At 32.2% G+C, this 12,725-nt stretch overlaps 1 protein-coding gene across 1 annotated transcript; it reads left to right on the forward strand.

Moving 5' to 3' along the window:
* The first annotated feature begins 1,361 nt into the window (after nucleotides 1-1,361).
* Nucleotides 1,362-5,641, forward strand: LOC131049654 (uncharacterized). The gene is made up of 2 exons (XM_057983718.2): nucleotides 1,362-1,719; nucleotides 4,084-5,641. Exons 1-2 carry the CDS (start codon nucleotides 1,521-1,523, stop codon nucleotides 5,406-5,408), a joined length of 1,524 nt encoding a protein of 507 aa, XP_057839701.1. The 5' UTR covers nucleotides 1,362-1,520; the 3' UTR covers nucleotides 5,409-5,641.
* Nucleotides 5,642-12,725: the final 7,084 nt, after the last annotated feature.

Consider the following 12,725-nt stretch of genomic DNA (forward strand, 5'->3'; position numbering starts at 1 on the left):
AGGGAAGCATCTCCTTATATAGAAGACACAATAAGAAATGGAGGGATAAGATTGAGAGGTGTAAAAGGAGGTCGGCTATGATTAGAGGGTAGGTAAAAGAAATAATAAAATAATGAAAGGGGTAGGTAGTGTATGAATTAAGAGATGAATGACATGTGTCATAGGTAGAAAAGGCTAATGAATTAATTAAATAAATAAAGATTTATTTAATTAATAGAAGAAGTGGGATAATTAAATAAATAAAAATATTTATTTAATTTAGGAAAAGGATAATTTAAATAAATAAATGTATTTATTTAAATGAGAAATAAGGCTAGAAGAGGATAAATGAATTAATTAAATAAATAAAGATTTATTTAATTAATAGAAGAATTAAGCTTAGATAATTTAATTAGTCATGACAATTTTGGGTGTCTACATTTATTATTTCTTGGTGATAGATGCAAGACAATAACCTTTTTATGGTGTTTTCCTTATCTTAACTAGATAGCAATAAAGAAAGATTACGCAAAGGTCAATCTTTGTATGTAACCTCCATGCCTCATCGTGTCATTAAGGGAAATGATCTCACAGTGTCAACAAATCAACCAACACATTGCATATCTCAATATTTTTCCACAAATTTAAACAAAATCTCATCAAGGATGTGAATGTCATAACTAGGCATAATCACAACATTGCTATCACCATACCTTTGTTCATTTCTTAAACAAATCTTTAGCATGATTCATCAAGCCAATAGTGGTTCTAATATATAGATGAGTCAATCTATTCACCAAGGGAAAAATATCATTCATGATTGAACTATATACTATTTGATATTTAAAAATAGGTATAATTGGAGGAATTCCAAAAACCCAAAAAAATTCAGTCATGGATTGCCCATTCCACAAATTGCTCCTCAAATTACTTAACATGTCTACTAACCAAAATAACCTAAACAACCACATGAAAACCTGCCCTAAAAATATTTTATTATTACTTTTATTCCCTCAAAATTATCATCTTTATAATAAAAAATAATGAAAAAGTGAGTTAGGAGAAAACCAAACAATTCAATCGTGTCATTCTCCTCGTACGTCTCAATTCATGGATTAAAAATAATCGGGACAATGTTCAAAGGTGCGCGGGCCATATTATCAATCATATGTCAAATAAATGTTAATGGGGTTGTTCCATCTACAATCCATAATTGTTTCCACTATATTTTATAAGACTTTATGTATTTTCTACTCTTAAAAATTCAAAAGTAAATGCTTTTAACAGTGTTAAATCTTTTATTAAATAGTGAAGTATGCGCTGGATCCCATTTTAAAAAACAAAAACCAAAATATCTGCCACATCCTGAAAATCTGTAAGTTGCGTGCCGATTTAGAACACCCTTCCGTCTAAGATGACAACAATTTCAATGTTGACTGCTCTACACAAAAATTCAAGTAACTAAATGAAAGTGTGTGTGTGTACAAACATGAAAAGAGAGATGCACACAAAGGAAACTTAGTCAGAGAGAGAGAGAGGAAATGGGCAGCAATGGCGGATTCAAGTTGAAAAAAGCCTTGTGTTCTTCTAAGTTCTTCTGGAGATTTTTGGGTGTGATCTGTGTGCTGTTTTATCCTCTTCTACTATTCTGGTTCTCCGCTTTTCAATGCACGGATTCTCCGAGATCAGTGTTTGAAACAGCTAACATTTTTTCAAGGCCAAAAGTTTTCTCATATAAAGGTATGCCAAATTTCTTAGTAAATAAGGAGTATGATGGTGTGAGAATGATTTAAATCCAAGCCTTTGAGCGGATTATGAATTTAACTGTATAGTGGTTATATAATTGAAGTTAGAAAACAGAGTATAGGGTTCTAGTTTCTCAACGGAAAGCATTTTTTCAGAGTTCTAGAATATTGATGAGATTTTCTTTCATAGGTCAGAAAAGGACTGAAAGGTTGCTTTATAATGAGGCTCAGAAAATTTTAGAATCTTAAAATCTTGATCAAATATTATTTCATGTAAATAATGAGGGTTGAGAAAATATATTGAGGAGGACAAGAACGAGGGCATTGGGGTGCCCAAGGCACTCCTGTAGTTTGTTTGTTTCTGATTTCTAAAGACTTTGTTTCTTTTTGCTGTAAATTGCTATCATAGTGCTGTTAGCTGTTATAGTGCTGTTTCTGCGCTATGATTTTAATAGTTTTGCTTGTAAAGGATCAGTGCCCTTGTTCTCACTGCTTTTTTAATGAAAAACAACTTTTCAAGAAAAAAGTTATTTTTTCATATATATTTAACGAGAGTCAAAAGATACAATTTAAGGACTGTAACAATCTCACAAACATTTTAAGGAAAAAAAAAGGTTTAGAATTTTAGATCTGGATGAAACATTCTTTGCTGCTCATAGTTTTCTGCTCATAGTTTTCATGCATATTGCTGTTCATGTTCACATGTCATGTTTAGTGAGCTGATTGGTTCAGCAGGACAGACTTATTCATATGTTTGTATGGTGAGCTGGTGGATAGTGTCCCCTTATTTAATTTTTTATTATATTTTCTTTTGCTTTGACCAATATAAAAAACTTCTCAAGAGAAAAGTACCATTTAGAATTTTAAAACTTCATTGAAACATTTATGTATATAGAATGAAAGAAAAAGTTATATCTTTCCAAGAATAATAATATTTAGAATTCTAGAACCCAAACTAAACATTGTTTTATACATATATAATAATTATCAGAAAACACAACATAAAAATGATAATTTCAAAGAAAAAATACTATGAAACATTCCTTCATATAATTTTATTCATAAAGAACACATAAATTATCATTTATAACAAGCCTACATATAAGTCCATATTCCCAAATGTCTAGAATCTTGTTTTTCAATAGTTTTTACAACTGCAAAGATTGAATATTTGGGTGCTTCAAATATATCGATCATTAGATCATGAGTGAATTAAAAAACTGGAAACTATAATTTTAAGTATCTTGCTTTAGAAAATTTTAATGAATATTTAGAAATTAAAAAATATTTTTTTATATTTGTAAGAAATATAGTTTTGTATTATTATTGTGAAATGTAATATAAGTAGATTTAATAAAATAGATTTTAAAAAAAATATTTATGAGGTCTATTAATTTAGTTTTAAATTAAGATTCAGTTGATTTAATCATTTTCTTATTCTATTAGATTCTTGATTTCTACCATCAATGATACTAAAAAAATTAATCAAATTATCAAAATCTTTCCCTTTTCTTCTCCCATTCTTCTTTTGACTTCTTTATCTACCTATTCCACAACATAAATGATGTGAAAATTCTTAAACTATAAAAATCTTTATATTTTTACAGACCCTTTTTTTTTGTTGGAAAAATGCATATATTAATCAAAAAGAAAAAATATAATAGAGTGCCTCTTCAAGATAGGAATCTTGAGGCAGAAAATAAAGATTTAGAACAGCTCCAGAAAAAATATAATTAGAGTGCCTCTTCAAGATAGGAATCTTGAGGCAGAAAATAAAGATTTAGAACAGCTGCAACAAGACATTGCAAAGCCTAACAAAACAACAAAACACGGTAAACAGAGACTAGACAACTGACACTAGACAACTGGAGAATGAGAATTATGAAAAGATCATTTTTCTCCATAGGTAGCAAGAACAAGCTCCTCTGCAATAATGTTCACCAACGAATAAGGAAATCCATTGTGATCTTTGGCAATAGCTATCAACTGAGACTATACTCGAGTTAATTGATTCTTGAGTTCTACATTGAAGTGGAGTTTCTCTTTCAAAACTTTAAAATAAATCTCTTGTTTATGATTACAAATACAATTGCATTTATAAAGCTAAGGCCCTTTTATTGATCATGATTACAATTATTTCATATTGAAGCTTAAATTGGTGGACATTTATTTGAAATACTTAGAAAGTGTTTTGAATCAATATTTTGCTTTGCATCCACCATCACGGCAGATAGCCCAATCATAAAGTTTGATTCAAAACAAGAATCATACAAGGTCAAATCCAAAAGCAAAATATAGATATCATAATAGACTTCAGAATACTTTTAGAATACTCATTACCATATGACTCTGCATGCAGGAGATCTCCTGAAACTTGGCACATCCTGGAATGCCCTCACCTTCACCTCAAAGCCCCCTCAAAAGCACCTGAAAATCGCCCTCTTTGTCAAAAAATGGCCAGCCAAAGACAAAGCAGGAGGCCTAGAACGCCATGCCCTAACTCTCCACAGGGTCCTAGCCCAAAGAGGCCACCAATTGCACATTTTCACAGGCCTCCCCACTGATCCTTCTGCAGCCATTGAAAGTGACAAATCCATGCACTTTCACTTCACAAATTACTCAGACCCAGTGAACCGATTCATCAACAAAGAGGAAGCCTGGTCGAAGTTCCAGATTATAACCCGCCAGGTCGGGGGATTCGACATCATACACACAGAAAGCGTGGCTTTGCCCCATAAATATGCAAAGGGTTTGAACAATGTGGTTGCAACATGGCAGGGGATTGGCTATGAAAGCACACATTCCAGCATTGTGCAGGAACTGACCAGGGATCCGGCTGATCCGCGGACACCCGCAGTGGACAAGGAGCTGAAGGATCATCTTGAGAAAGTTATCCAGGAAATCAGATTCTTTCAGAACTATAAACACCATGTGGGCACCAGTGATTACATGGGGGATGTTTTAAGGCGGGTTTACATGCTACCAGTGGAAAATGTGCACATAATTCTCAATGGAGTCGATGAGGATCGATTCAGGGCGGATCCGGGCAAGGGCCGAGCTTTCAGAGTTGCCCATGGCGTACCGCTGGAGGCTCGACTGGTTTTGGGTATGAGCGGAAGACTGGTGAAAGATAAAGGACATCCTGTGGTTTTTAAGGTTCTGAGAGATCTGTTCTCTGATAGACGGAATTCAGACATTTTTGTTTTGATTGCAGGGGATGGGCCATGGGCGAGCCGGTACAAGGAACTTGGCCCTAATGTGAAGGTCCTTGGGCCTCTTGGGCCTGGAGAGCTGGGGGATTTCTATAATGCTTTGGATCTTTTTATGAATCCTACTTTGAGAGCCCAGGGGCTCGATCAGACGACCCTTGAGGCCATGCTCTGTGGTAAGGCTGTTTTTGCCACACATTTTGGGAGTATTGTGAGGAGTGCTATTGTTAGTGAAGAGTTTGGATATACTTTTAGTCCCACTCATGAGTCATTGAAGAAGGAATTGGAGAGAGTTTTGGAGGATGGGAAGAGGGTTTTGGAAAAGAAGGGCAGGGCTTGTGGAAAACGAGCTGCTCTACTGTTTACTGCTCAGAAAATGGCGGCTTCTTTTGAGAGGCTGTTTCTTTGCATTGCAAAGAAGCCCGAGGATACTGTTGATTTCTGCACCTATCCCCTTCCTGCTGATACCATTTGAGAAGTGGTACTGGTTTTGCTCTTGTTTGTAAAATTTAGTGGGCTTTTGAAATTTTTTTGTAGCTTTTCTTTATGGGTTCTCCGCGGGCCAATGCAATGCTAATGCTCTTGTAAAGTAGGTAAAAGTCGGTAGTCACTGAGAAAGCAGTTTCACTTTAATTCTATACGGATTAAATTGTAGAAGGTATATACACTGATCAATAAAGATTAAGAGGTAACCATTGTCAATTACAATTTATTATTTTTATTATGTTATAAATTTTATATTTCTATAGTCTACATGTAAGATTTTTAAGTTTAGAAATTGTAAAAAGCATTTTTTGATTCTAGGATTGCTTACAAATAAATCATAACGTTAAAGTGCCTTCCAATGCAAAAACATAAACTATGGTTACCTCTCCTTAAATCTTGGCATGCTTTAATAAAAATAAAAATAAAATGATGTGGCCCAATTTCCATTTTGCGTTACACATATTATTAACAATCCCCACTATATTTTTATGCTGGACTATTAGATATATTGAATGGTAAATTAAATAATAGTTTTTAAATATATAAATATATATAAGTACAAAAAACTTTTTTTAAATTTAAAGTTATATAAGGTTAAAATAAATAAAAAATTGTTAAAAATAAATATTAAATATATCAAACTAGCATATATATATAGAAATATATATAAAGAAAGTGGAGAGATATGGAGGCTTTTATTTCAAAATCTTGTATTTATAAATTAATAAATATTTTATAATTTAATTTATTTTCAATTGTCCCTACGATGCTACACAATAATTTATATTAAATGAATTATAGAAATAATTTTAAAATTAGTAAGACTTGTTATATGTTATTTAGTTTTATGATTATGGTTTCATTTCGTTTAGGTTTATATTTTAATAATATTTTTAAGTTAACGAGATACAATTCCATTTTGTTTTGTTTCATTGCTTAATTTGGTTGAGTTTAGCATTGGGGTTAGAGTTACGGTTAGAGTTATGGTTCAATTTGATTTAGGATTTAGGTTTATTTGCTTTAGTGTTAGGGTTCAATTCGGCTTAGTCGAATGGTTGGTGCGAGGGTTCAACTTGGTTTAGGGTTAGGGTTACGGTTGAAAAAGGTTTAGTATTAGGGTTATTGTTGAATTATGTTCATAATTCGAGTTCAATATGGTTTAATATTGGGGTTGGTTTATGGTACAATTTGATTAATGGTTAGTGATCATTTACTTTTAGGGCTAGGGTTCAATTTGGTTTAGTAGAAAGGTCAGGGTTGGGGTTCAATTTGGTTTAGAGTTTAGGATTGAATCGAGAATAGGGTTCAAATATGGCCAAGGTTTATTATAGTTAGGGTGAAGGTTATCTTTCAAATAGTCCTAGAGGTAGGGTTAGGGTTAAGGTTTAATTAGAGTTATAGTGAGGGTTTCATTAGAATTAGTGTTAACTTAGGATTATGGACAGTTTAATTTTGATTCAATTAGGGTTTAATTCTGGTCAAAATAACAATAGATATATAGTTACATGTAGGGTTGGGATTAAAACATTAACCCCTAATTTAATGAGGGTTAGGGTTTAATTATATTTAGTGTTGAATTGGGTTTATCGTTAGGGTTCCATTTTGTTTTAGTGGAAGCTGTATAATTTTATTTTGTTTAGTGTTAGGGTTAGGGCTCGATTTGGTTTGGGGTTAGGGTTCAATTAGGTGTAGAGTTTAGGTTAGTGTATGATTTGGTTTAGGGTTAGTGTCTAACTTGGTTCAATGTTCAATTGAAGGATAGTGTTGTGGTTCAATTTTGTTTAGGATTATAGTTTGATTTTGTTTAGTGGCAGGGTTAGGTTTTAATTTATTATTATGGTTAGGTTTCAATTTGTTTTCGTTTTAGTTTTAATATTAATAATTTTTAGAGGTTATAAATTCATTTGGTTCAAATTTAGGGATACGTTTATGGTTTAATTTGGTTTAAGGTTAAGATTAGAGTTAGGGTTTGACTTACGTGGGGTTACAATTAGAGGTAGGGTTTAATTTACTTTGGTGTTATTTAGGGTTCAATTAAATGATGAAGGTGATTTTCAATTATGTTTACTTAAGGTCACAAATAGGGTTAGTGTTCAATTTGGTTTAGGGTTATGATTGAATTAATGTGGTGAATATGGCCCACTTTGGTTTAGTATTAGGATTAAGAGTAAATTTGGTTCAAGGGTGAGGTTACGGTGAAATTTGGTTTAGGGTTCAAATTTAGTTTTATTTAGGGATAAGGTTCAATTTGGTTTAGGGTTAGAATTTGGTTTAGAGTTTAGTTAGGTTTAAGTTTATTGAATTTTATTTCTAGTGTCAGGGTTAGGACTCAATTATGTTTAGTCTTTAGGTTTTAATTTAGGTTAGGGTTCAATTTGGTATAGTGTTCAATTACGTTTAGAGCTCTACAGTTGAATTTTATTTTGGTCCATGGTTAGATTTGATTTAGTATTACAATAATGCTTTTATTTGATTTAGGGTTAGAGTTCAATTTGGTTTGGTTCAATTCGACCGTGTTAGGGTTTAAAAGGTATCTTTTTGTTTAGGATTATGGTTAAGTTTCAATTTAGTTTAATATTCAATTAGGTTTAGGGTTATTTCTTTTTTGGTTTAGGGTTAGAATTTAATTTGTTGTAGTGTGAGGGTTCAACTTGTTTAGAATTTCGGTTCAATTTGATCTATGGTTAGATCATTCAATTTTATCTAGTGTTCAATAAGGAAAATGACTATTATTTGTGTGAATAATTAAATTATATGTAAAGATGTATTATGGACAATTTATATTATTTATAAATCATTTATAATAAAGTTGAAACTTTGTGTTTATATTAAATTAATAACAATATAGTGTTGCATGGTAGTTATTGCATAAACATCTAAATGTAATTAAATTGATTACAAATAGAATGATACAAAAGGAATCCATATTACTACTTAATCTAATATAACATGCAAATTTAATGTTGATCACATGAAATAATGAATATTTATGATAAATTATTACATGAATTTATTTCTAAATCTTTCAATCTACTTTCTTCATCTTTTCTCTTTGCAAGTTGTTTTCCCTTTTTCATTTTTTCGTAGCGATCATATGTGAATGGTGGCATTATTCTCAATCCTTGCAAAGACTTTACACGAGATATATCTACAAATGTCATTCATGTTCTTTCAGTTGGTCCTATATCAATTGTGGCTTTTTCAAGTGTCAAACCTTGCAACTTGTGTATTGTCAATGCCCAAGCCAGTCTCAATGGTATTTGAACTATACAACCTCTTTGTCTTACACTGATGGGAACTATTTGTGGATTGTGATCATCGAACAGAAATCCTGAGTAGTTATTAAACTTAACCATTACATATGTTGGTGGCATACTTCCAGGTTTGTATACAATATTTTGAATATAACCCAATGCTCCATTTACAAGACCTGCTTCTATCCATAGATTAGAAGTTAGCATAACTCTTGCTTTTTTTGCTAATCAATAACTCCATATCGAGCTCATCATGAGAACTTCCTTCAGCTGCATTAATAGTTCCAACTTTTGTTGCAATGCTACGTGCAACAGGTTGTTTCAGAGAATATAAATTTTTCGTGTTATGATTTTGAACATTATCATTTGTGGAAAACAAATGAACATCATTGTCAAAGGCTTCATTGATTGTTGTACTCATGTTAGTATTTGTTCTTGACATTAGAAACTTCCAGTCATCAATTGTAGGTTGTGCTTCTCTCAAGTTTGTCAACCGTTGACGAAATTGTATCTGTTCAAGTCTTCTCCATCTTGTCTAAAAACTTTGTCTAAGGTAACCACAATTTTGAAGTCTTTCCATAGAATCTTTTCTCGTTTGTTGCTCTCATATGCCAGTCTATCTTTGATGGGAACCAGTTGACCCAGGTCTCCAACTAAAATGATTGAAACACCTGAAAATAATATATAAACATAATTTTAAATGTTATATAATGAAAATATGGAAATTTAATACATGGATATTACATTTATTACATTCTAAAATGCTTTTTATAATTCATGGCAATTATGCACATACCTGCAAATCTTAGATCATAATTTTATGGGAATGCTTGACGAAGACGTGAATCGATGTTCTCTAGTAATTTCTCTCCAATGAAGCTCATTTTATCAATCAATATATACTTCACATGTGATAGTTCTTCTTGGAAAGTTGTTAGTTTTGTTCCTTCTAATAGAGAAAAATATTTTATTGGAATTCTCAACTTGGAATGAATAGTTGATGCTCCTATGTTGAATGTTGCTACTCCAGTTGGTGCAAGCAATAGAAGGGGAGATTGATTAGGCATTGTTGCACTTTTAAGACTTTCACTAATCGTACCAATTAGATAAGACTTTCATGTTCTTGTTGTTCCTTGAATTATCATATACAATGGCATCCTATTTTCATTCATATGGTAATGTGACATAATTATGTTCAATGCTTTCTCTTGTTTCTCACTCAAGCTTGCATAATTGATTTATTGTGGTATATATCATCATGGATAATGCATATGTTCTCTCTCATTGTTTCTATGAAGTTGATTTCCTGAGCTGTGTATTTATCACTTTGATATTCGTTAGACCAATCTATTTGTCTGTCAATATCCCTTCTTCCCAGTATATCTATTTCTGAGAGTTGTATTACATCATGATGATGTAGCCTAGATATGATTTCCCATTCATGCTTTGTTGTATTTTCTTGAACGATGCCATTATCTTCAATTTCTAAATCACTAATATTTTTATTTTTCTCTGTACTTATTGTTTGCTCGACATGCCAAGGGGTATAATTGAGTGACTCCCAGTTTGATATTATGGTGTCATTGTTGTCACCTATATCTCTTTCCATGTCACGAAATGGCTTGTAAAGTAACAATTCTGATAAACATAAATCAACAAATTTTTCTGGTCCACGTGAAGGAATGGATAGAAACCTTGGAAACACTCTAACAATAGTCACTCTTTCCCTAGGCTCCCATTTGTTATCTCTTCTTCGTCGAGGATTATATATCCATGATCTTGCTGCATCAATAAGTGTGATAGCTTCCATTGAGTATGGTCGTGTTCTATATCCATCAATGAATGATTTCATTTTCTCTTGATTGTTATCTTCGTCACATACAACAACGGGTTTGAATACTTCACATGAAACATTTAGATTAAAAAATCTTTTACTACTTTCAACCAAGAGAAGTTATAAGAGCATGTGACATATTTCTTGAGCTCCAACATCTCTTTCTATAATAGTTTCAGTCAAGAGCTTCCTGTATGCCTTTGCTACTAGATCATCTGGGTTTTCTATATTTGCAAGATGCAATAGCATTTGATGGTAGGTTTCTAAGATCTTCTCTTCTTTCACTGCATACTTTGCAATGTACTTTATCAGTGCATGTTTTGAGAGAACTGGTTGCCAATCTATATTAGCTCTCCATAGTTGTAGTATGTAGCAGTTGTGTGAATTAACTCTGTCATCATTTCTTGTTGGCTCAAATTTTTTTTCACTACTCTGTATATCTTGATATAATTTTGATCCATGTAAATTTAAGGCCCAGTGTGCATTATCTGCAATTTTATTTATAAATATTATGTAGCATATTTTTTCAAACTTTTACATTTCATGTATATATAAAATTATTTATTATAAAGTAATTACCTGTTGTAGACACCTAAAATTGTCCAGTGTGATTAAATAAATATCTTTATTTATTTAATTAATTTAACCTAATTCTTCTATTAATTAAATAAATCCTTATTTATTTAATTAATTCATTTATCCTCTTCTAGCCTTATTTCTCATTTAAATAAATACATTTATTTATTTAAATTCCCCTTTTCCTAAATTAAATAAATACTTTTAATTATTTTATTATCCCACTTCTTCTATTAATTAAATGAATCTTTATTTATTTAATTAATTCATTAACCTTTTCTACCCATGACACATGTCATTCATCTCTTAATTCATACACTACCTACCCTCTCATTATTTTCTTATTTCCTCTACCTACCCTCTAATCATAGTCGACCATTTATCTTTTACACCTCTCAATCTTATCCCTCCATTTCTTATAGTGTCTTCTATATAAGGAGATGCTTTCTTCATTATCAAACCCAACCTGATCAATTGACTATCTGACTATGCTTTCAAACTTTCATAGGCGATCAAGTCTACTTGCAACCACATTTCTGTTCTTTGTTGAGCTCTTGTGCACACATAAAATCTGAGAGCAAATATATCAAGAAAGATCAATGGAGATAGGAAGAATGGAGATCCAAACCCTAGTGGACATGTTATGGTATAATCTTTGTGATTTCATTTTATTTGCATTGTCTTAGGTAATCTTCATATGTTATGGTGGATCTTTGTTGTTGTTAGGCTAGGGTTTTGTGGTTGAATCTATTTAGTCCTTCAACATTGTTGTTATCCATTTTCACCGTATACATTTTGGCACACCCAATGGGACTCTTGTCCCTTTTGCATTTAACATCTTTTGTTGCAGATTTTGTGTTTTTAAGTTGCAGATCTGATATTTACGACAACATTTTGATATTTTCGCGTTTGCATGCATTCGGATCATGTTTTTGATTTTCTGCCGCATCTATGACATGTGGAATCGTGTTTGCGCCCTCGACAGTATTTTATTTTTTCGTTGCAGATTCTGAGAAACGCATCTGTGTTCCCTATTCACGTCTATGAGGTCCCTAGACGCATCTGTGTTCAGAAATCACATTTGTGTCAGATCTAACCGCATCTGCGCATTTATATAACATTTGTGTTACCTATAACCACGTCTGTGTTCAATTGTTGCATTTTGACTTCTTTGATTCGGTTTTTCGACATTCAGATTTCAGATCTGGTTTATATTAAGCTAACATCTTCAGATCTAACAAAATTGGTGTAGCTTGTTTTGAAAGCAAAATCATTTTGTTGAAGACCCCTATTTCATAAAGTCTTTTGGATCTAAAAATATACCTAACTTGTGTACTTGCAGGAAGGGGTGATCATTTGAAACAAATCCAAACTACTAACGAATCTTTGTTGTAGGATCTTAGCAAGGGTTTTTGATCCTTATTGTGTGCCTTATTTTCATAGACTAGCAAACACTTCAATTGGTGCACTAAAATTGAACCAGTGTCTTTTGTGTCTTGGGTAATAGGCTCTTTTTGTTTCATCTTTAGAGGGGCTGTCTCCCCATGTGGTTATTAGGACTACTAGTGAGGAGAGAACGACCCAAGTGGTAGTGAGGAAAACCCACCTCTTCCGAACCACTATAAACAACTATATTCATGGT

The sequence above is a fragment of the Cryptomeria japonica genome, chromosome 8 (assembly GCF_030272615.1).
Source record: "Cryptomeria japonica chromosome 8, Sugi_1.0, whole genome shotgun sequence".
Classification (NCBI taxonomy): domain Eukaryota; kingdom Viridiplantae; phylum Streptophyta; class Pinopsida; order Cupressales; family Cupressaceae; genus Cryptomeria; species Cryptomeria japonica.

Bases quoted from the DNA above. Each gene is read 5' to 3' on its own strand.
- LOC131049654 (XM_057983718.2), top strand. From the start codon at position 1,521: ATGGGCAGCAATGGCGGATTCAAGTTGAAAAAAGCCTTGTGTTCTTCT. The intron at 1,720-4,083 runs GTATGCCAAATT...CTCTGCATGCAG, and splicing joins AAAAGTTTTCTCATATAAAG to GAGATCTCCTGAAACTTGGC.